Source organism: Heterocephalus glaber, unplaced genomic scaffold, assembly GCF_053883595.1.
Source record: "Heterocephalus glaber isolate CG9 unplaced genomic scaffold, H.glaber_assembly_v1.0 deba00001463, whole genome shotgun sequence".
In the NCBI taxonomy this organism is placed as follows: domain Eukaryota; kingdom Metazoa; phylum Chordata; class Mammalia; order Rodentia; family Bathyergidae; genus Heterocephalus; species Heterocephalus glaber.
In genome coordinates, this window is record NW_028258310.1 from 17330085 (window position 1) to 17354473 (window position 24389).

Below are 24389 nucleotides of genomic sequence, written 5' to 3' on the forward strand. Positions count from 1 at the left end.
GCACTCTTCTGATTATCAACACCACTATATTACCACAGTCAGCAACTTCATCGTCATCATAGTGCGAGAACCATTACCAATGCAAACTGTGTCAACCTGAAGGCCAATTCTGACGTAGCTTTCCTCAGAGTAAACTGTTCCCTACCAGGGACTAGTTATATATTACCTTTTCATGGTTCTCTATTAGGATCTCAATGACAATGTTCTGAAATTTGATATCCATGATGGCTGCTACTGTTTCTTCCTGAGGCCGCAGCAAGGTGGGTCCAAACACCACGCCAAGGTTTGCCACGGTCATCAAATTCTGCTTGTGGTTGTTAGCAACACTGGGAAAAAGGAAGAAAAAAAGGCAAAAATGAGACAGTACATTAGGGACAGCCGGCCTCCTTATGCCCTTCCTACCTTACTATCTTCATATCTGTAGATTTCTTCTCTGTAGGAGCCAGAACATGGGGCGTGTTTAGACAGTATGAATTAAGAGAGACTTTACCTGTATTTCACCTCCCAAAGTTTACAAAGTCTCATTCAGCATCCAGGCTATTTTGCTATTTCAGGATCTGATACGCCTTATGATTTCCAGTTGGAAACAACCAAACAATTGGCCAAAATGACTACCTGCCAAATTATGAATCTCTGCACATCTGAATTGCTCTCTTCTGCGAGTCCGAGTAACTGCTAATCTTTCTTAGTTACAACTTAAGTTCTTGGCTATTCCTTAAACCACTGTGATCATTAGCATTTTTTCTAGTGCAAATATAAAAAACTCTTGACTGCTTTAATTCATTTACAAACATAGTAAAAAATAGACCTAATTTTTAAAATGGGCAGATCTGGTATTTAAAACCAAGTCAGGAAATTCAGTACTTTAGACTCAAAATATTAAAGTCCCATTAGATTAAACATGTGGCTCACATTAAGAGAAAATGTGGCATAAACAGAAATAAAAAAGCACTATTGTATACCCGTGTATGTGGCTGTGTTTATACTGTCATTTATTCTCAAAATTCAAGAAAACACAGTATGTGGGTCTGAGTAATTTACTAAATACATACACATATTTTTAAATAAACAATTACTCAAACCATATATGTGAACTCTGTGATACAGGCCACACTATGATCTAGTTTTAAACCCCAATTGTTCATCTGCTGGCATGGTATCTAAAAATACACAAGTGAATAGCTGACAAGAAATTAGTTAAAAGTTCATGCCATTTATTATTGCTCAGAAAATATCAGGAGCATCCCTAAATCCCCTGTTAGACGAAGGAAGCTATTCATTATTAACTTGAATTTAGGGAGAAACTGGGCAGAGATGGGCAGTTTGCACAGACCTAACTCCCTACCATTTAGTGCTATTTATACTGAGCACTTTTTCCTCACAATTTTATAAATGCCTGCACTGTTTTCTCTTGTACACCTCTATTTTGTAGGAAGGAGGAAAAGAGATTATATACCTTGAGTGCCAATTTCTAAACTGAGCCTTTATTGAAATACTACATCAGCCAATTTTATCAGCATATGTGTGCTTTTCTATAATTTTTCAGGCTAAAAGAGTAATTTAACTTCCCTCTCTGAAAGGGGCAGGGTGCGGTTGTGTCTATGGAATTTTAATGATGGCTCAGCCCAGTCAGGAAGAGAATTTGCTTTTTGGCTGCTAAGCAACACCTGCAGCAGTTGCCACAGGTATCCTGTTTCTGGTCCACATTAAGATATTTTATCAACATTTTTTCAGTTCTAGCTGAGTCTTCCAGGTTTATTACAGCTTCATATTCTTCCCAGAACTACAGTGCATTGCCATTACTCTGAAAGAGTAATGCAGATGGTCAAGTTCATACCTGGCAAGGAGGAGAGGGTTTGGTCCTGTGCCTCAGTCAATCATCAAGTATGCACATTTACAAGCTGCTTATAACATCATTACTTTCCACCACAGGTCCTATGTGTGGGAAGGAAATTCTCTGTCCTCCTACTTCCCTCCCAAATGAGTTAGGTCATTAGACTTACCCCTCCTTTCACAAAAGTCCCTTGTGCAAGTGAATCAACAAGCTATTTCTGTGTGAAAGCACTGTTCAATTGTAGGCCAATATAAAAATATATGGTTTGGATGATGATCACCATCCTGCTTTTCCACACTACATCTGACTAAAAAGAAAAAAAAAAAAAGCCTAAGAACTCAGCTGTTGATTCTAGAACCTCTAGGTTCAGTGTCATCCTGCCTGCCACCACAAGTTACGGTCTGAAATCCAGGTCTGACCATGACACTCTCCTGCTGGAAACAACAGTCTCATATATCTCCTGGTTGTTATCAGCAAATACAATGACAGAGCATATGTGAAGTGTTTAGCAATGATGCTGTTGTTTAATGGTCCTGATAATTATAACAATAAACCATTGATGCCCCATCCTTTATTTCTGAGATGGTAAGGATCAAACCCAGAGTCTCACACATTAGGCAAGCTCTATACCACTGAGATACACCCAAAGTTGAAATTCATAAAAAGCACACATTTCCCCAACTCATCTCTAAGCCTTCCTCTGCTACCTCCCAGCTCTGGATCCCTGGGGAAGTGACTCATTATGCTAAAACCCTAAGCTTTGGGTTCCTCCTCTTTATAAAAGGGGAGGCTGGGGTGAATGATACACAGATTTCATGATGTTTATATACAGAATAAATGTGACAGTGCACAGGAAATGCAATGATGAGTAATTCACTCTCTGTTCTATTTCCACTTTTACACCCCTCTGCCTTTGTTCATGTTATTTCCTCTCTACAATATTCTAACTCTTCTTTGCTTGGAAAATTGTTAATCTTCCAGGCTCAGCTCAAAGGCATCCCCTTTCCTTAATGCTTTTCTCCCATGTTTCTCTGAAGTCCTCCACCACTGATGCAGGCAGACATGCTGGCCTGCTCCTGCATTTATTCCACTGTGTTGATGTCTCTACCATTGCCTGAGGACAGGGACTGTGGTTTTTTATTTGGCTAAACCAGTGCCAAGCACAGTACTTGGCACAAATGAATTTCAGTGAGGCATTAACGGATGAGTGGAGCTTCTTAGTAGACATTGAACTATTAGTCTCACCCCAACTACTTAATCACAAACCTCAAATTATTATTGATGATTTTGGGGGAATGCATTTGAACTATCCCAAATCCTCTTTTCAAAGTCTCAAGCTGTGTTCCACTTAAGATTTAATTAATGAGTAATAATTACTCTGATATGCAGGGCCCAATGCCCAAAGGCATTTGGAAAAAAGGTACAGTAATTCTGGATCAGCAACTCTGAATATAAATAGGCTAGAGGCTATTCAACAGAATTCATTTCCCTATTAACGATCCATTTTATTTTGGAACTTAAAAATACATTGATCTAAGTTTTAGGAAAAACTTTTAGGGGGAAAAACCTTCATCTTTTCATCACTAACTATCATTATTGTTTGGCACAGTGAAGTAATAAATTGATCTGTCACTTAATACATCTCACAACTTGGTATAGCTATGTTCATTACTCTGAATGAATTATTAATGACTTGAGATTTCTACGTGTCCCAGAGAGAAAGGGCTAGACTGCAGCCTCTGTTGGCATCAGCCATGCATTACAGCTTGATGGATTTACAGATGTGTGGGAAGCAGGCTGGCAGAGTGCTGGGAAGCTGGTCCAGCAGAGGCTACAGGACTCATTCATTAGCAAGGTCCATAAAACACCAAGCACCTGCTTTCTGTTCTGGTAATTGAACTGCCTAAGCTCTTCTTCACATAATTCAGAATGTCATGTTGAGTCTTGATTTAAAATCCACACACAGACATTCTTGTGCATTGCACACTGCACTGAAGGGGCCTTCAATACCTGCCTGTTAAATCTCTGTGTCCACATGGACCACTCTGCTGTGGTCCAAGTACTGCCAATCTGCAAGCTTCCCTCACAGACTGCAGGCAAACAGGCCCACACGTGATTTTTCACTTGGGGGAGGCATGGATCCTGTTGTGATTTTGAAGTTTTCAGCTGAGAAGCAATGCATCCCGAGGTGTGCATTTTCAGGGATGATATCGGGGGATTCCTTGCAATTTCCTCACAAACTGCAGTTGAGGTAAGAATGTGTTCCAAAGAAAAAGGCCTTGGCAGAGCTACTTATTGTCACTTGTTTCAAAGGAAAAGGGATGGACATTCTAGATTGGTCTGACACCCATAGTGATAGTTAACTGCTATGCCAACTTGAGTAAGAAATGCCCAGATGATTGGCTAGGCATAGTTCTGAATGTGTGACTAAGTGATGGACTGACTGAAGGAAGACCCACCCTGTGTGGCACCAACCAATAGGCTGGTAGCTTGAATGAAAGAAGAAGGAAAAGAAGAAGGAAGTCTCACTTCTGATTCTTTGGAGAAGCCCCAGTCTGCACCTGGAGGAGCCCCAGTCTGCACCATCACTTTGGACATTTGTCTCCTGGCTTCCAGGGCAGGCTCTTTAGCACTCCTACACAGACGTTTCAGCCTCCCAGTGCAGACCCTTCAGCCTCCAGATACAGATTCGCATGCAATTCTACAGTGAGTTCCAGGCCTTTGACTTTTGATTGGATCCTCCAGGTCTGTAGTACCTAGACAGACCTTTTGCACTCTTCCACATCTGACTGTGCAAGTGGCCATTGTAAGCCTACCTCACATTGTAAATCCATATATCTCTAGATCTAGATCTAGATATTTCTTTAATAAACATTGGCTGATGCACCTTTTGAAAGGCAGAAGGTTAATTACTTCCAGATGAAGATGGTGAAGGTGATGGGGGAATATTATGAGGGAGCAGACAGTAGCCAACACTTGGGGGGCCTGTAAAGAAAATTCATGCTGTCATAGAGATCTCACCTATTTTCCTCAAGTTTATATGAAAGCCAGAGCTCTGTAAATGCTAAGCAACAATTTATAACCACAGACTGGTCCTGAATATGAATATTAAGCAATATTTTATAACCCCAGACTACTCCAATAATACATAGCTTTTGCAGGGTTCTCAAAATGATTTTTTACCTTAAGGCCTAGGGTGCTACGTTGAGGAATGTCAAAGCTGAGTCCCAGTTCCACTGGGCACAATGTGGTGACAGGTTAGCAATGGATCAGATGGGAGGAGTAACAGCATGTCACAACTTTTTTACCATCCCTTATTTGTGTCAGCTTCCAATGTTAAGAAATAATAATTTAGACTTGCAGTGTGTTTTAGACTTTAATAATTCTGCAATAACTTTTTATGTTTAATTGACCATCTTAACTCTAGAACAGTAGCTCTCAAGCTTTTTGACAATGATCCAAAATATGAAATATATTTTCCCATAGAATATTTCACTAGTATGTACTCACATAACAGAGAAACATGTCAGCAACAAGTTTCAGAAACAGTTAAGTGGAATGCATTCTGGTATGATCTATTTTATTGGTTTTTGTCCCCTAAATTGGTTCACAAGCCACTTTTTACAATTTAAAAAGCACCGGTGTAGGGGTCTAGCACATAAATGTTATCCCCAATTTATAAATATGGAAAATAAAGCTAAGAGAGACAGACGCACAGTGGCTGGAATCAGATGGAAGAGAACCAGCTAGATGACAAGGAAAGTCACATGGCCTCTCCAAACCTGTTTCCTCAAGTGTGAATAATAATACCTGCCTCATAAAGCTGGAAGGCAGATAAAGCATAATTATGTAAGTCAATTACCTGGCATGAAATAATGGCTGAATAAATGACAGCTACTATTGTCATGGAGGCAGTGAAGGGAGCAGTGATGGTAACAGCAAGTGCCAATTGAAAGTTGCATTTCTAGTTAGTGGTTTCACCTGGTATCTGTCTAGGAACCTCACACAGCTGATCCTGCCTGGGGCAAGGAGCCCCACCTCCTCCACCTCTATTTCAAGGACTTCTGTTATAGTACTTATGTGCATTTCTTATTTTTATTCTTTTTCTCTTAATCATGAAATACTTTAAATTTATTGAAAAGCACAAAGCACACTGTACTCATTCTCTATCTCCTTATACGCATGTATGGCACCACAGGCTGAGAGTCTCCTGAGAAGCCAAAAGAAGTCAGCAAACTCACACTACCTCAATACCAAGACCTGCATGCTGCTGCCTCCCTACCAGCTCTCCCCAAAGCAGCCAAAGCCCAGCACCCTGAAAAGGGCACCCCTGGCACTACCTGGACCACTGGCAGCCACACCAAGCTTTCTCTTCTAAATGATATGTTCCAGTCCACCCTATACGATATTTCCACACTGACTGCTCCCCTTTTCAGAAGTGCCTCAGGACTACGGGTTGGATCATGACCTTGGAATGCACTCTGAAATACATAGGCAGGTTCCAGGCAGGCCTCAGGTTAACAATTCTGAAAGGGGGTGAGCCCTCAAACAATAATGAATACCACTTTGCTCTCTGCTACCTTCTCAGAGAAGCTCCAAATTCTGGAGCAAGAAGGACTCAATGGAGATGAAGCTGCCTGAACTATACTTTTTTTGTGCTTAGCTAGCATAAGTTTCCTGGGTTGTTAATCTGTCTTCTTTCACTGACTTAAAATCCATCCTTAGTGCATTATGGGGAAGGATGTGGGGAGTCCCCACCCTCAGTGCCATGTGTTTCCTCCTAGGTCAGACTGTGTGTGCTGCCTTGGTATCCTCCAGAGCTGGAGATGTGAGACCAGTCCACATGATGCCAAGGAGGACTCTGTCAAGAAATCCCATTTGATCCATAAATACAGCTCTGTGAGCTACCCCAAAGCCTGGCACTAGAATGAGTATAAAATAAACTGCCTGGTACTGACTGGGGACATACTCATCAACTATATTGTATTTTCTTCCTGAGGATAGTTATTTAATGAGCAGCCAGACTCCAACCTTTGAGTAACTGAGTGCTTATGATGGGTACTGTTATATAGTGTTTCAGAACCTTCATGAGAAGCCCAACAGGCAGGAATTGTCACATGACCTGAGGAAACTGAAGCTCTGAAAAGTTAAGTAATCTGCCTATGGAAACACAGCTAAAGAAGGGAAGAACCAAGAGGGAACTAAGTCAGCAGAGCCCATCCTCTCCTCTGCTGCTTACATGACCATGGGTAAGTTCAACTTCAACTAAAAGAGACATTACTGCCTCAGAAAACTATAAAAAATGAACATACAGAACTATTATAATGAACATACATATGCTTGAGACTGTGTCAGAAAAGCAGTGGTTACAATAGGAAGGGAAAGGCTGCTCACCACCACCAGATTACTCAGCTGGAAGAAGGAAAAGAGAGAGAGAGGAAAGAGAGAAGAGCGAAGAGAGAGGAGAGGGAGAGAGGGAGAGGGAGAGGGAGAGAGAGGGAGAGGGAGAGAGAGGGAGGGAGGGAGGGGGAGGGAGGGGGAGAGAGAGGGAGAGAGAGGGAGAGGGAGGGAGAGGGAGGGAGAGGGAGCGGGGGGAGGGGGAGAGGGGGAGAGGGGGAGAGGGGGAGAGGGGGAGAGAGGGAGAGAGGGAGAGAGAGAGAGAGAGAGAGAGAGAGAGAGAGAGAAATATTGTACTGGACCAAATATTGTTTCTTTCCCTTTCCTATGAGAAATATGGCTGCATGCTTGACAAAGTTATGAAAATGATGATATTGCCCCTTAAATGATGACATATCATTTATAGTTGGCAGGCCCAGCAGAGAGCTATTTTCTAATAATGAAAAAGTGAACTCTATTGGATTGAGAAAGAAGAATTTAAAATAAAGCAGAAAGCAGAACTGTCAACATAGTTTCTATAACTCAAAAAAAAATATGGCCATACATATATTCATCCAGGCTGCACTACTTCCATCCATGGATATCAAAGCCCTGTGAATAACTTGGAATGTGTTTGCTGCTTCTGGTGAGATGTATAAACTATATTTCAAATGGGTAAAAATGACTTCTGAGACATTAAGCATTGCTCAGAACTACTTAAACCAACTTTACCCCACTTACTGAGGACTACCTGGTCTTGAAATTTCTTTGGAGAAAAGGAAAGGGGACATGGGAATGTAGAGAAGACAAGGTGCCTCTGTGCATACAGCTTGCTGTGTAAGGCAGAGCTATTCTAAAGTCAGTGTATGCAGGCAGCTCCATTTCTACTCTGCCCTCTTCAAATCCAACTCTATTCTCTTTTAAAACCTACCAAAGGCTTCTGGCTACTTTAAATTTCCAGTTGAAAACCCTTGGCCTGGAGTATGATGGATCTTCAAAGAATTCTCACATGATCTGATAATTCTGCTTCCCAATATATATGAAAGTTGGGTCTCAGCGAAGTACTGATACACTCACCTTCATGGCAACATTGTTCACAGGAGCTAAAATGTAGAAGCACTCCAAGTGTCCAAGGATGGATGGATGGATGGATGGATGGATGGATGGGTGGGAGGATGGGTGGGTGGATGGGTGGGTGGATGCATGGGTGGATGGATGCATGGGTGGATGGATGGATGGATAGATGGATCAGTGGATAGGTGGGTGGAGTAGTGGGTGAGTGGTTGGATGAATAAGCAAATTGTATGCACATGCAAGGAACTATTATTTAGTCTTAAAAAGGAGAGAAATTTTGACACATGCCATAACATGGCTGAACTGAGGGCATTACCTCAAGTGAAATAAATGAGTCACAAAAAAGGCAAATACTAATTCCATTTATATGGGGTAGTCAAATTATAAAGACAGAAAGTAGAATGGTGGTTGCCAGGGAGTGGGAGGAGAGGGTGATGGGGAGTTTTGTTGAGTTTCTGCTTTGCCAGATAAAAAGTCTTAGATATGGATGACTGCATAATACATGTTTATTAATATTATTGAACTGTACATGTGAAAATAGATGATAAATTTTGTGACTGGTATCTTGTAATAATAAAAAATTGATAAAGAAGAGAAAACCTTTGGTATGTCCTAAAAGGTCCCGCATAATTCAGCTGATATCTTGAGACCGTTCTCCACCATACTTCCATGCTCTTTGATCTCTGGACTAAAAATTCCTTTAGGCCTTAGTGTCTTCCTTGCTAATGCTGATCCTCCCTGCCTGGGAAGCCCCAAAGCTCCTCTTTATCCAGCTCTTTCCTACTTATCACATTCATTTCCTCCTAGGGGTTTTTCTAGACACATGCTCTAGGTCAGTGGTGGCAAACTTATGACACGTGTGCTGCAGCAGGCCATTTCTGTCATTTAGGGCTCTAAAAGGTTCACCAGGAAATGCTCTAGGTCATTTCCCTCACTAAAATTCTAATTCCTCAATTTTTTTTCTAGTACTTACTGAATTACAAATATACCATAATTCACAAAATTGTCCTTGTCTGTTTCCCACTAGAGAGAAACTCCTTAAGGACAGAGATGGCATAAGCCTGCCACATCCCTAGTAACTAGCAGAGAGTTTGCCATGTCAAATTTTGAGGGGAAGAAAACAGAACACAGGATGCTTCAGGAGGCCACTTTTTTCTAAGTGCAACAAAGCACAGCTGCACTAAATGCCTAAATTTTCATGCAACCAATTGGTGTCTTAGAGCCTTTGCCAAGCCAGGGAACAGTGTGGGGAGGGGCATGTGCAGCTAGAGCAGCTCATTTTGACAGGAATGACACCTAACAAACCAGGCACCCCTCTCTGGCCACAGTAATCTGGAAAGTATGAAGGCCATAAAATATTTATAGTGTATAATAATCATTATTATACACATTACATACTATACAATACATAATACTGCATAATGCTCACATTATAATGCTACTGTCCTTCCAATATTAAACCTTCTAAGATAGAGTTTGTGTCTTTTTTCCCTTATCCTTTTCTGAAATCCCTTTATTCTTTGCCTGCCTTTTACTATTACTATGATTGTCATCAAAATAATAGCAACTAACATTGACTCAGTATTTTCTGTGAGGCAGGCACAAACACTCCAACAATTATCTCATTTGATCCTTAAAATAACCCTATGAGTTAAATTTCATTATTCTCCTATATGAAAAAGGTGAGGTTCCAACAAATTTAGAAAACTGTCCAGGGGTCACATTTCTAATAAGGAGTGGAGTTAGAATTTAATAATTAAAGAAGAGGCAGTGCCCTGTTGCATCTGCAGTCTGATTTCAGAGGTACTGCTCTTAAATGTTCTACAATGCAGTGTGTGTGTGTGTGTGTGATAATTTTATATTTGCTTCTTTTCTACATGATCTAACTTTATTTTTTTTTATTTTTTATTTTTTGGTACCAGGGATGGAACTCCAGACCTTGAGCTTGTGAGGCAGGCGGCAGCACCAATGAGCTAAATCCCCGGCCCCTACATTATCTAACTTTAAAGAGATTAAAGGCAAAGAGAAACATTACTTTTTAAAAAATAGACCTTTAAAGTAAACAACGTCAATCTTGGTAGATCAACAGTATAAACTCCCTAAATTATTCTAGCAGTAATAATAATCAGGGTCATGGGATTTACTGAAATCCCTCTGGGAAAGGCCAGGTTTAATTAACAATAAGAATTACACTTTTGTTGTAAGTTGCTCAGTAAATTAGTCACAGCCTTTTAGAGACCAAAAATAGGCCAATTTGAATTTCTTTGCCTTACACTCTCTTGGCTACCTGGTATCTGAATAGCCTTATTCGCAAGAAAGGGTATACTCCTTACTAGGGATTAAATGATTAATTTTCACCTTTTTCTGGGCCTGGATAGTCTAGTCTTCTGCTAGCAGCTATGTTGCGGGGGAAGAGCAACATTTACACAGAAAGAGGCCTGAGAGAAACTGACTCAGGAAGCCCTACTTCCTGGAAAATTACTTAACTATTTCAAATTATGTAACGATCAATTCTAAAGCTCAATGTAATTAAGATTTGCCAAGGATTTTATGGTTTATAAAATGTTTTCACATTCATTATCATGGATTTCTTGGTTAGTTCTCAAACGCAGCGCGAGATGCCAGAAGGCAAATAGAGGAGGAACAAAAATTGTATATGTACATGCCAAACTGATGTCACCAAGAGCTACAAATGCATCAGTTCCTGTTGGCGTGACACTTCCTTCAATGACGCAGACTACCGGCTTTAAGCTAACACAAAGGCAGGCCATGGATGTACTGCTTTAGAACTTTCTACCCTAGGATCAAAGTGTAAGTTGAACCAGCACAGAGATCATTAGGACATCACCTATTCTTCAGTTATCAAATACTTCTGAGTACTTGTTATTGGCTTGGGATTGCTTTAAGTGCCAGGTATACAGTGATAAATAAGAGACCCTCCACCCAATACCTTGCCTTAGAGCATATTTTATACTTTTGTGGTGGGATAGATAATAAGTAAATAAAATATGTGATGTTATGGTGAAACGGCAAGCAGGAGAAAGAGTCTGGGAGTACTGAGGAAATGGTTGCATCTTTAAATATCTGATCAGATCAAGGAAGACTCCCTGGAAGGAGGCATGTAGGACAACCTGAATGAGGTAAAGAAGCCAGCCACACAGACATGTGGAAAGAAAGTGACAGACAGAGGAAATAGCAAGTACAAAAGCCTCAAGGAAAGTGTAGGGCACATTGGCAACACCAAATGAAAGTTCCAGTGTACCTGGAACAAAGTGAGCAAGGGGGAAAGTATCAGGAGAAGCCAGAGAGGTAATAGACTAGAGGGCAGCAAATCCTAGAGGGCTTTGCAGGCCACTGTGAGAACTCTGTTCTTCACTCAGTGAGATGAAAAGCAATTAGAAAACTCCTATCTGAGGAGTAACATAATACTAGTCATCCCTCTCTGTAGGCTCAGAAAGGCCTGAAATAATAAGACTGGATGCTCAAATTCTTATGTTTCAAAGAGAGGGAGAAAACTTCACAAGCTACCATTAAACCCAATGAGAGAATTCGAGACATGTACAAACCAAAATACAGCACTGTTCATATTATATTTGAGTAAATAAATGGGAGGCACTGTGCTTTTGCGCCTATGTCTGTGTAAGTCTCAGGGTTGTTCCCATTTACCCCTCAGTCGCTGTATGGGAGAACTTCATTGCAAGGCTGTGGGATGAACAAAATGCTTGGCCAAACCTGTATGGAGGCTTACAGTAAGTGACTGCTTCCAAGTGCAAGTTACCTGCCACTCAGCTAATAGTCACCTGTGAACAGCAGCAGTATTAATCATTTCAATGAGACATTTATAAAGGCTATTTAATTTAACCACTGGAATAATCTTTAAGTAGTTAAAAGAAATAGCAGTCGTTTAAATCCAGATCCGTATTACGAGTCCCATTTTTCAGATAAAGGAATAGGAACAAAGGGAGGTGAGTCAAAGGTTAAGGGATTAGCCTGGGCATCTGGTTTAGCTCCAGCAAGAATCGTGGCTCTGAGACAAGCCTTTGCAGCTTCTTGATTCCCATGAAATGCAACCCTCATTTCTGCTTTATAGAAATGACTATAATCCTTTTTGGAGGGAAGATCAAGATCCCAAATCTACAAATGGAGTTATGGGAAGTGTTAGAGAGTGTTACTGACAGATTGATAGAGAGAAAGAAAAAGATACAGTCACACAGGCACCCACCCTGGGTAATCTAGCTCCTTTCATGGAGATCTTTCAAATGAGGGAAGTAATCCATCTGACTGACATATTTTTGAAAAGCAGTGTGCTTTCACCCCAAAAAGGAAACAGAAAGAAAATTATATTCCTTGTCATGAGTATGCAACAAATTGAGAGGCTGAGGTTGAAAAAGATGGCTTTATTTCAAGGCCCAATCTACCAAAAGGACCAAAACTTATCCTACATGTCCTATCAGAATACTTTTAAATTGCACGTGGACATCTAATTAATAGGGGAAAACAGGTATTTATGTATCTGGAAACATTTATGGTTCTTCATGTACAAAAGCTGAGACTCCATGGAAACATGCTTGAGGTCAATTCATTTCAATAAGGAAAAATAAAAAACATCCCAGATCTCTAATATCCATGAAGACTTATTTGAATAATATATCAACATTCTATATGTTCATATGTTTAATGCTAATGAATAGAATTCACTAAAAAAGGCAACACAATCTTTACAGTCCATAAAAGTTTTAAAAAAAGGTCTGAGTGGATTATACAAACCTTCATACTGCTAAAGCTCTGGGCCAACATCTGCTAGTTCCTTCCTGCACTCAATTGTTATCTCCTAAAATTTCAATTTAAGTTCAAGTATAACAGAAACAACAGCTCCTCCTACTTACTCATACATATAAGATAATTGTGTTTACATATAGTTATGGATGTTAGAATAAGAGGGAACACACAAATCTTTCTATTTACTGTCTTAATCACAAAAATAGATTCATCAGGGAATAATACCAATAGAGTTCTTACTTCAACACATGCAAAAGAAAACTGGATTTATCTTCATCACAGGCAGCACAAAACTAGAAACTTAAGGCATTCTGTTACCTTGAAAGTAAATTTCAAAATATAGTGTCAACAAATGGAAACTAGAGATCGAAAGTGAGAAAACCAACATATCAGTAGGCAGAGAACAGTGAAAGTATCTGGTTATAGAGATACCTAACAATTCAAAGAATGAAGCTGAGATCTGGGTCCGTGATCAACCCAACATCCAGGCTCTCAGCAAGTGTCATTCTCAAAGCGTAAATCAAACAGACAGTTTTCAAAGGAGAAGTCAAAGTGTTTAGTGACAAAGTTCTGAAACACTTTCAACTGTGCAAGCATGAAAGCATGATACCTTGGTTGTTGTCATCTTGCTTTGCTGGGCTCAAAAAGCACAGTGGATAAAGAAGGCCAAGGTAATGGGAGTGGAGATGGGGAAGAGAAATATAATGCAGGCTAAAGTAGCAATTTAAGGAGATGATCACGCAAATTCCTGATAGGAAAACCTTCAGTAACAAGCTTTAGCAATCTGCCTGTAGAAATTCAGAGATGAAACCACAAACATCAGGTCCTCAAGCAAACTCAGCTCCTCATCATGGCCAATATGAGGTGACCTCCGCCTACCATTCCAAGCTCATGTCATGCCATTCTTCTCTTATGGTGTTCCAATTGCCTTTGCCTCTATCTGCCAAGTATCCTCACGCCCAATACTGACTGAGCACCTAAGAGATACTATTCACTCTTCTTGGAACTAGGTCGCAAGAGGAAACCAGAACGACAAGACCTGCACTTTCATTCCAACTGGGAAGATAGATAATACACAAATCAGTAAGAATGTCAGACTGTGAAAGGGGCACCAAGAAGTAAAACAGGAACATGTGACCAAAAACTGGTGAGGAAGACCAACTTAGGTAAGGCAGGAGGCCTACCCAGGTAGGTGAGTGAGCCAGGCTTGTGTACCTAAGGGTGAACTGTAGAACTCCACAGCCAACGACCAGACTACCAATCACACCCACAATAAGAAGTTGTATCATCAACCACAAACATCAGTGATCCCTGCCTGAAACCTCTTTAAAATGAACCTCAACAAATTATGTTCCAGAAGCATTTACTTCCTTTTCCAAAACAATTTTGCAGTTTGTGTCAACAGCTGCTGAGTACAATTGGAAGCCTTGTTACCCCTGTGGCTTCCCACACAATGATGAGAACACCCTGTGGCTTCTGGCTGCTGCCTCTGCCCATCTTTGTGGTTTCGAATCATTTAGGAAGCAGCTTCTCCTGAAAACACACCCGGACAGATCTCAAAGCTCAGTCCTGCACACAGAAGGCACCTTTCAGACATTTACCTACAGGGAGACAACCAAATCAGCATCCTATGAAACTTCACCAGCATTTGGTTGAGTTCTGTAAGAAGTAATCATTAAACAAGAGTGGGAAATAAGAGGAAAAAAATACACCTTTGAAAAGATTTCTTATGTTTGAAAAAATTTAGGGGAGAGAAAAAAACAAGGCTCAGGAAGTCCTGCTGCTCATGAGCGGTTAGGACTCAGAGATATCAAATAGAAATCTCCTATTAGCAGATATTCAGGTTGTATCCAAGATTTTATTATTTTCACCAAAACCGCAGTGAACTTCTATGCACATAAATACTTGTGCATATCTCTCTGGAGAATAAATTCACAGAAACAGAATTTCTGGGGGAGAGGATATAAATATTATTAATACATATTACCAAATGTCACCCAGGAAATCAGTACTGATTTACATTCTCACCTAGAATTTTTTTTTGGTACCAGAGATCGAACTCCGGACCTTGCACTTGTGAGGCAGGCAGTGGAACCAACTGAGCTAAATCCCCGGCCCTCACCTAGAATTTTTAATGCGCCTGTTTCTCTGGGTCTTTTATTTTTCTTGCACCAAAATAAGGCAAATTCATTTTCAAAGGTTTTATGAAGAGCACACAACATTCTGCCTATCTGATTTTCAGTTGCATTTATTTTATTAGCAATGATATTGAACTTTTTCCAAATATATATTGATCCAACAACTTTAAGGGTCCAGAAACAGCAATTAATCTCTTAACAAATGACTAAAGTAACAGGTAAATAATATGACATAGCAGGCAAGGATGGTACCTTTTTTCTACATTTTCAAAATCAGAGCTCTACAACTGCTAAAGTATTTCTGTAATTATAATCTACACATATTTCATAATTTTTTTTTGGTACCAGGGATCAAACTTGGGACCTTGCACTTGCGAGGCAGGTGGTGAAACCACTGAGTTAAATCCCCGGCCCTCATAAATTTAATAAAGAAGAAAAAACTACTAAAATTTTAATATGAGATCTCTATGAAGCTAGGCAAAGGCAAATTACCCTGCCTCCATATTACACTGGGATCTATTTAGACACAGATAAAGTGGGCCAAGGAAAATGCAGAGTATCTCTCCATCCACCGGTTTGTGAGTACCATGATGATAAGGACCCTGTCTACCTTGCTCATCAAGGTAGGCCCACGCTGGCAGAACAGAGGCTGGAGAAGCATTTACTAGGTGTATTTCCAAGCTGACAGTCAAAGGACTTGAGGGACATGAACATGAGCATGATTTACTGTGTTACTGTATTCCACCAGGCTCTAGTGAGTGCTGCACACATGGAGGCACTACTTAAAAGCTTGTAACTGCCTCAGAGGCCACAAGAGTGTCCTTACATCTATCTCCTCCTTGGTCTGCTTCCCAGGGACACCAGGATATTTTAAGGATAAGGGGAGGAAAGGAGGTGAAGAGAGTTCTGAAAACTACGAAATGCTGTACAAAGCTGGATGATGAGGAGGAGGAGCAGGGGGAGAAGCAGTTTAAACAGAAGCCTTGAAGAGGTGGATGGGTGACCACAGGATGGGTGACTATAACAGAGCAGGCCTTGAGTGAAGAGGACTGAAAAAGAAATCGAGTTTCCTGCTCAGGGAACCTGTGAGTTGAGCAGTGAGAGTCTCTGTCTCCCTGGAGCCAGGATGGGCAACACAACAGGCACAGGCATGTAATCAGGGGGCTGGAAATCATGCAGCCAGCCTGGGTCTGATAGAAAGTCAGTGATTAGTAAGAACCTGCTCTAGGAAAAAGTTAGGAACAGCAATCATGTTCTGCATGCCTGGGGGCCAACACTCAGGTCTTTGGTGAAGGTAAACCCCTGAAAGGGGCAGAAGGCGGCAGATTTGCCAAGGTACATTAATATTTTTGTAACTCCCAATGGGGCAGATAGGTTTGCCAGGAGGAAGCCCCAATCCTGAGAGGCAGGAAGCGGAAGGAGATGCTGGACTGGTAGCTTATACAAAGGCTGAAACAGAGCAGCCTTACTAGACAGGTTCTCTTTTAACACAGAGAAGGCCCTTTGTAAAGCCTTTCTTGTGATGTTGGCTGTCTTGCACCTCTCTCTATACCACTCAGAAACAAAGCCACCAAGCCTACCATCCATATATATCATCCAGCCCCAACAGGGAAATGTCAGTAATCGCTATGAGAAAGTGTGCTGAGGGCACTGCTGCTCCTAGTTATTGTTCCACACTTGCCACACTCCAGGAAGACCAACGCCACCATAGTGCCCTGGGAAACTAGAACCTGTTGCCATGGCAGCTGCTTTTCCTCCTCTTAGGAAGGGCACACACACTCCAAACCATTACGAAAAGAAAAAGCTTTTATGTTGCGTGACTAACTCCCCCATCAGCTTCTCTCCTTGCCTTGTCCAGTAAATTCTGGGTAGAACATGCAGCAGAAACTGAAATGTGGGCATTTCTATTAAGCAGTGACAAAAAATTAATAATCTAGTTTCCAGACAGGGGTAGAAAACAACTGTTCACAGCAACAGTGTGTGTGTTTAGGTCAGGAAAATTTTTTTTAAAAAGCGAATGAAAAGACATTCTCTGAGGAACATTTGATCGGACAAACATCAAAGCACTGTCTAGTCAGATGCTGAGGAGAAGAGAAGGAAAAGTCAGTAATGATGACACCTGATGAGGAAGAGCCCCTCAAAAGGCCGGGAAAGCAATCCACTCTTGTTAATGGGAACCAAAAAAGGCTTCTCTGAAGACCCAGAAAAGATATATTTAGGGAGCCCTTCCCTGATGAGAAATGGAAGGGAGGTGTATTAAATCACAACTCTAAGACAACTGTTGGTCTATACTGTTGGTAGTAGCAAACATGGAGCAAAAATAATGGGAAAAAAATGAAAAATGATATAGCAGGGTAGAGCATTTTCCTGTATTGTTCTTAGCTCTAAAAACCCACATCCTTCCTGCCAGCTCTCATTCCCATTCCCTCATCACTGTTCTGAGAGTGCACGAGTGAGGTATCCTGGCAAATGATTCAGTCCCAGGGATGTTTCCAAAGTGAGATGGCTTCAGATCTTTATTTAAGTCCAGAAAATGGACACACATGTATCCATTTACACAATGAAAGGGGAGGCAAAAGAATGGCTTAGGAAAATCAAGTCTATGCCAAAGTTGTAGACATTTCATTTCCTGCCCACGAAGCCAGTAGAATCCCTAAGGGGACTGCCAAGCAGGAACTATTCTGGTACTATGACCCACACCTAAAACAGGAAGAAAGAAGGCTAACTCCTCAAACTTGGACCACTGAGGTGATTAAGTCTAAAGTTAAAGGTAAAAATAAGTGCAGGAAATGATGTCCAACTGTAAATGCCCCACACCTAACAGACATCAGTCTCAAACTGATTCACAATGGAGGTCACACAGAAGAAAGTCATGTCATTCAACATGCTAGTGTGACCAGGAATTGAGGGTGAGGACAAGGCTAGTGATAGGAAGTTCACTCACTACCTTCCAACACATTGTGGGGCCTGGTTGTGTGGTTATTGTTTAAAAGTTGTTCTTTATGGACTTTCCCATGGTGTGTGTCCTGTAGTATCTGTAGGGTATATATTTGGGCTGAATGACCTTCATTTCTCTTTTTTGGAAAGGACTATAGCTACTGGATCCTTCTCAATTTTAGAACATTCTCAGCCATTATTCTTCAAATATTACTGCTATCATTTGAATATAATTTGTGCTCCCCAAGGGTACATCATAATTAAAGGCTTGGTCCTCAGGAATAGGGTTACTGTAAAGTGCTGTAGAATCTTTAAGAGGTGGGCCTAGTGGGAGGTCCATAGTTCATTACAGATATGCTCTAAGAAGGAACTATGGAGACTGCACTGTCACTTTCTCCCTTCCTGTTTGAAATATGATGGCTCACACCTACAAACGGTCCGGCCATGACGTCCCAGAGCTCAAACCAATGGTGCTGCCTGATCTTGCACTATGAACCTCCAAATCTGTGAACTAAATAAGTTTGGTATTCTTTATAAGTAGCCTATATCTGGTATTTTATTATAGTGTGTGTTACAGTTTACACAGAAAATGCTCCCTCAAAGTCTCATGTGTTCTGGGGTGAGGTATTCCAGGAAAAGGTGGGTTACTGGGGGTGTGACCTGGGAGGGTGTCTTCTTTTCCCTGGGTCCTCCTTTCTCTCCGTTTCTCTTTCCCTCAACCTCCCTCCTCCCCTCCCTCCCTTCAGTACATTTTTTATTGTTTTAAACATTAATTATTTTATGGTCTGTATGGAATTTTTAATTATTGCTTTATTATTTGAAGTTTCTGGGTCTTGACATTACTGCACATTGCTTTCACAGACTGTAGCTGATGGACTATTTCTTTGTATGTTTAAAAGGCTGCATGTATCTGCAGGGGTCCTTTAGTTATGAAATTCCCATTGTACATAAGTTGAATGCATATTCTTCAGCTAGTTTTTGAAGGGTATTGCTGAGTGATACTAGTAGAATAAACCTGAATGTCATCACCAATTTCTTTATAGGTCTCAGGCTGAGGTAGAATTTCCTATTGTAGTCCTGTGCTGAAAAGTAGTTTTTACTTAGTACATCCTTTCAATGATGGTAGTGCCAGTCAAGGATAGCTGATTACAGTGGGGGTCTCAGTTCTAATTGCTTCTAGCTTCAAGTTGTCCCTAGGTTTCATTTCCATTCCTACATGGTTTGAGAACCCATGTTAACCAACACGGGCAATTTTATGTTGCTCTACCCTTGCCTCCAGTCTGCCCAGGAAAGGTACATTATCACTCAGGTCCTTATTTTCTAAGGATATGATTTTCTCAGGCCATGTAAGTTTTGCCTGACTTATACTATTTATTACTGATAAGGATGAAGACTCCATAAAGATAGATTTTAACTTAAATTAAAATTGCTAAGTTTGTAAATGATTTGTCTGGTAGAGATGCAAATAATTTTTGTTGAACAAGAAAAAAAATAATCTCAAAAGTTAAGGTTTTATTGCCCTGTATAATAGCACCCAATTCTGAATCTAACTTAGAAATCTTATTTCAGCATTTTTTCTTTCATTGACTACATATAAACAAGTTTCTGCTATCCTCTTTTGAACCAGCTTTAGATTTCTACTGGAATCCTCATGTATCATTAAGGTTTCCTATTAATTTCTGTATTTTTGTATTTATTAAGTTTAATGGTACAGTTTAGGTATACAATATGACCACATTCATCAATGGGAATTTATACCTGTACATGGTTATATCTTGGTTCTTGTTTTCTTCCCCTTTCCCCATCCCTCCCTCCCACCCTTCTTCTACCCCTTCCTATTTACAAAAAAAAAAAACTTTGCATTTTTCTTCTTTTCTCATATTGTTTCTTTCCTTTCTTTCTTTTCCCCTATCCCTGACTCACCGTTTCCTTTGGAACTCTTCTTCCTATTTCACATTATCTATTATATATTTTGGTCCTCATTTACACTTTCAGTTTCTCACAAAAGAGAAACAATTAGGTATTTAAAATGTGTGTCCTATATATTTTTCATTTAAGAGCGTGGCCTCAATGTGCATCCATTTAACTAAAATGTCTCTAGTACTCCATTTTATTTATTTATTTTATTTATTTATTCTTTTTGTTGTGGTTAAATTCTTTATTGGTACATTGCAGGTATGCAACACAATTACATTTCTCATTGGAAACTTGTACCTTTACATGATGCATCTTGGTTCTTATTTTTTCCCCATTCCTAGCCCTCCCTTCACCCCTCCACCCTTCCCTATTTACAAAGACTTTATTTCCATTTTTTCCATTTCTCATCATTTTTCCTTTCCTTCTTTCTTTTCCCCTGCCCCTCCCACTACTCCTACCCCTTTGGACCTTTTCTTCCTATTTTGCATTATCGACTATTCATTCTAATCATTGGTACATTTTAGGTATACAATATAATGACATTCATCATTGGAAATTTGCACCTTTACATAGTCTCTCTTGGTTCTTATTTTTCACCCTTGCCCAGCCCTCCCTTCAAGTCCTCCATTCCTCCCTGTTTACAAAGATTTTGTTCCTATTTTTCCATTTTCTCATATTAATCCCATTCCCTTCTATCCTTTCCCCTAGCACTTCCACTTCCTTCCCCTTTGCCCCTTTTCTTCATATTTCACATGACCTATTATACATTTTAGTCCTTATTTACACTTTCAGTTTCTCGCACCAGAAAAACTATTCGGTATTTATACATGTGTGTCCTATTTATTTCACTTAAGACTATCACCTCAATGTGCATCCACTTAGCTATAAATGTCTCTAATTTCTCATTTTTTACGGCTCAGTAGTACTCCATTTTATAAAAAACCCACATTTTCTTGAGCTGTTCTCCAGTTGATGGGCATTTGGGCTGTTTCCAAGTTTTAGCTATCACAAACTGTGCTGCTATGAACATGGGTGCATATATATCACTGTGGGATGATTCTTTTAATTCTTTGGGGAAGATCCCCTGCAGTGGAATAGCGGGGTCAAATGGGACTTCCAGTCCTAGTTCTTTGAGGTATCTCCATACTGATTTCCACAGTGCTTGCACCAGTCTACACTCCCATCAGCAGTGGAGCAGGGTTCCTCTTTCCCCACAGCCCCGCCAGCATTTGTTATTGCTTGATTTCATGATAGCAGCCATTCTTTCTGGAGTGAAGTGGAATCTCAGCGTTGCTTTCATTTGCAACTCTCGAATGACCAGTGATGTTGAACATTTTTTCATGTATTTATTTGCTATTTCTACTTTGTCTGAGCAATGTCTGTTCATTTCAGATGCCCATTTTTGGACTGGGTCTTTAAATTTGGGAGGTCTGATCTTTTTAAGTTCTTTATAGATTCGAGATAGTAGACCTTTGTCTGAGGAAGAGCAGGTGAAGATTTTTTCCCACATTGTGGGTTGTCTCTTCACACTGCTGGTGGTTTCTCTTGCTGTGCAGAAGCCTTTTAATAAGAAGAGATCCCATTTGTTGATTGTTTGTGCTAGTTCACAGGCAACTGAGGATTTGTTCATAAAATCTTTTCCTACACCAATGTCTTCAAGGGTTCTACCTAACCTCTGTTCCAACTGGTTCAGAGTTTCTATTTTAATATTTAGATCTTTAATCCATTTTGATTTTAGTTTAGTGCATGGCGAGAGATATAGGTTTAGTTTTAATCTTTGGCAAGTTGAAACCCAATTTTTTCAGCACCATTTATTAAAGAGGCTATCTTTCCTCCAGTAAGGGTGTTTGGCTCCTTTATCGAAGATGAGATGGCTGAGTGTGTCTGGCGTTGTTTCTGCATCTTCTAATCTGTTCCACTGGTCCTCAGGTTTGTTTCTTTGCCAGTACCATGCTCTTTTTATCACAGTAGTTTTGTAGTATAGTTCCAGGTTGGGGATTGTGATACCCCTTGCCATGTCTCTGTCGCCTAGAATTGCTTTTGCTATTCTGGGTCTCTTCTTGTTCCAAATGAATTTTTGGATTGTTTTCTCAAGGTCCATGAAGTATGCTGCTGGGATCTCAATTGGAATTGCATTAAATCTATATACCAGTTTTGGAAGTATGGCCATTTTCACTATATTAATCCTTCCTACCCAGGAGCAGGGGATGTCTGTCCATTTTCTGATATCATCTTCAATCTCTCTTTTCAGACAGTCATAGTTTTCAGAGAAGAGGTCTTTGATTTCTTTCGTTAGGATGATTCCTAGGCATTTCCGTTTTTTGGATGCTATTGTGAAAGGAATTATTTGCCCTATTTCTCTCTCAGTGAGTCTGTCATTTGTGTAGAGGAAAGCTATTGATTTTTGTGTGTTGACCTTGTAACCAGCTACTTGACTGAATTTGCTTATTAAGTCTAGAAGACTTTTGGTGGAGTTCTTGGGGTCTTCTATACAGAGTATCATGTCATCTGCAAATAATGACAATTTGACTTCTTCATTTCCTATCTTTATTCTTTTTCTTTCTCTTGCCTAATTGCTGTGGCTAATGTTTCCAGAATTATATTGAACAAGAGTGGTGATAGTGGACATCCTTGTCTTGTTCCTGATTTTAGTGTGAAGGATTTCAGTTTTTGACCATTTAGTATGATATTAGCTGTTGGTTTTGCATAGATGGCTTCTATCAGTTTGAGGTAGAGACCATCTATTTCAACTTTTTGTAGGGTTTTTATCATAAATGCATGTTGGATTTTGTCAAATGCTTTTTCTGTGTCTATGGAGATAATCCTATGGTTTTTGTCCTTGGCTCTATTGATATAGTGTATTACATTGATTGATTTGCCTATATTGAACCATCCCTGTATCCCTGGGATGAATCCCACTTGATCTGGGTGTATGATTCTTCTTGATGATCTTCTGCATTCTGTTTGCCAGTATCTTATTAAGGAGTTTTGCATCTATGTTCATTAGTGAGATTGGCCTATAGTTCTCCTTTTCGGTTGGGTCTTTCTCTGCTTTGGGGATCAAGGTGATGCTTGCTTCCAGGAATGAATTTGGGAGTATTGCTTCCCTTTCAATTTCATTGAAGAGTTTAAACAGTAGTGGCAGCAGTTCCTCTCTAAATGTCTTGTAGAATTCAGCAGTGAAGCCATCAGGGCCTAGGCTTTTCTTAGTTGATAATAAAAACTTATTACATTTTCAATTTCATTGGTTGATATTGGGTTGTTCAGAATTTTTAGATCTTCTTCATTCAACTTTGGTAATTCATATGTATCTAGAAATCTGTCCATTTCTTCTGTGTTGTCCATCTTATTGGTGTATAAGTTCTGGAAGTAGGTATTGATGATCCTCTGGATTTCTGCTGGGTCTGTTGTAATTTCACCCTTTTCATTCCTAATTGCATGGATTTGGGCCTTTTCTTTCTTTTTTCTGAGAAGGTTGGCTAAGGGTTTGTCAATTTTGTTGATTCTTTCGAAGAACCAACTCTTGGCTTCATTGATTTTTTTGCATCGTTCTCTTAGTCTCCATTGCATTGATTTCTCCTCTGATCTTTATAATTTCCTCCCTTGTATGAGCTCTGGGGTTGTCCTGCTCTTCTTTTTCTAGAAGCTTGAGGGGCAGCATCAGGTTGTTTAATTGAGCTCGATCTGTTTTCCCAATATGGGTATTCACTGCTATGAATTTCCCTCATAAGACTGCTTTCATTGTGTCCCATAGATTCCGATATGTTGTATTGTCATTGTCATTTAATTGAAGGAACTGTCTGATTTCTTCTTTAATTTCCTCTGTGACCCATTGGTTATTCAGAAGTGTGTTGTTCAATTTCCACATGTTCATGAAATTTTTTGAGTTTCTTTTGCTATGGATCTCCAATTTCATTGCACTATGGTCTGATAATATAGAGGGGATAACTTCAATTCCTTTGCACTTACTTAAACATCTTCTATGAGCGAGTATGTGGTCTATTTTGGAGAATGACCCATGTGCAGCTGAGAAGAATGTGTATTCTGATTTTGTGGGGTGGAAGACTCTGTAAACATCTGTTAAGTTCATTTGTTCAAGAGTTCGATTGAGTTCTAGTATTTCATTATTTTTTGTCTAGTTCATCTATCTATTTGTGACAGTGGGGTGTTGAGGTCCCCTACTACAAGTGTATTAGTGCATATATGATTTTTCATGTCTGTTAGCATTTGTTTTATATAGTTGGGCATACTAGCGTTTGGTGCATAGATATTTATGATTGTCATCTCTTCCGCTTGGATTCTTCCCTTTACAAGGATGTAGTGTCCTTTTTCAT

General features: G+C 40.0%; 1 protein-coding gene across 6 annotated transcripts in view; it reads right to left on the bottom strand.

Annotated features, from left to right (window-relative positions):
- The window catches only part of Arhgap26 (Rho GTPase activating protein 26), a 466045-nt gene that overhangs the window by 113710 nt on the left and 327946 nt on the right, over positions 1-24389 (bottom strand). For all 6 annotated transcript variants that reach the window (XR_002398131.2, XM_004854324.4, XM_021266145.2 and 3 more), the window contains exon 18: positions 167-326. Coding sequence is in view for 5 of the 6 variants with exons in the window: in XM_004854324.4 (XP_004854381.1) it covers positions 167-326 (160 nt within the window). In the remaining variant the exon portion in view is untranslated. The remainder of the gene's footprint in view (positions 1-166; positions 327-24389) is intronic.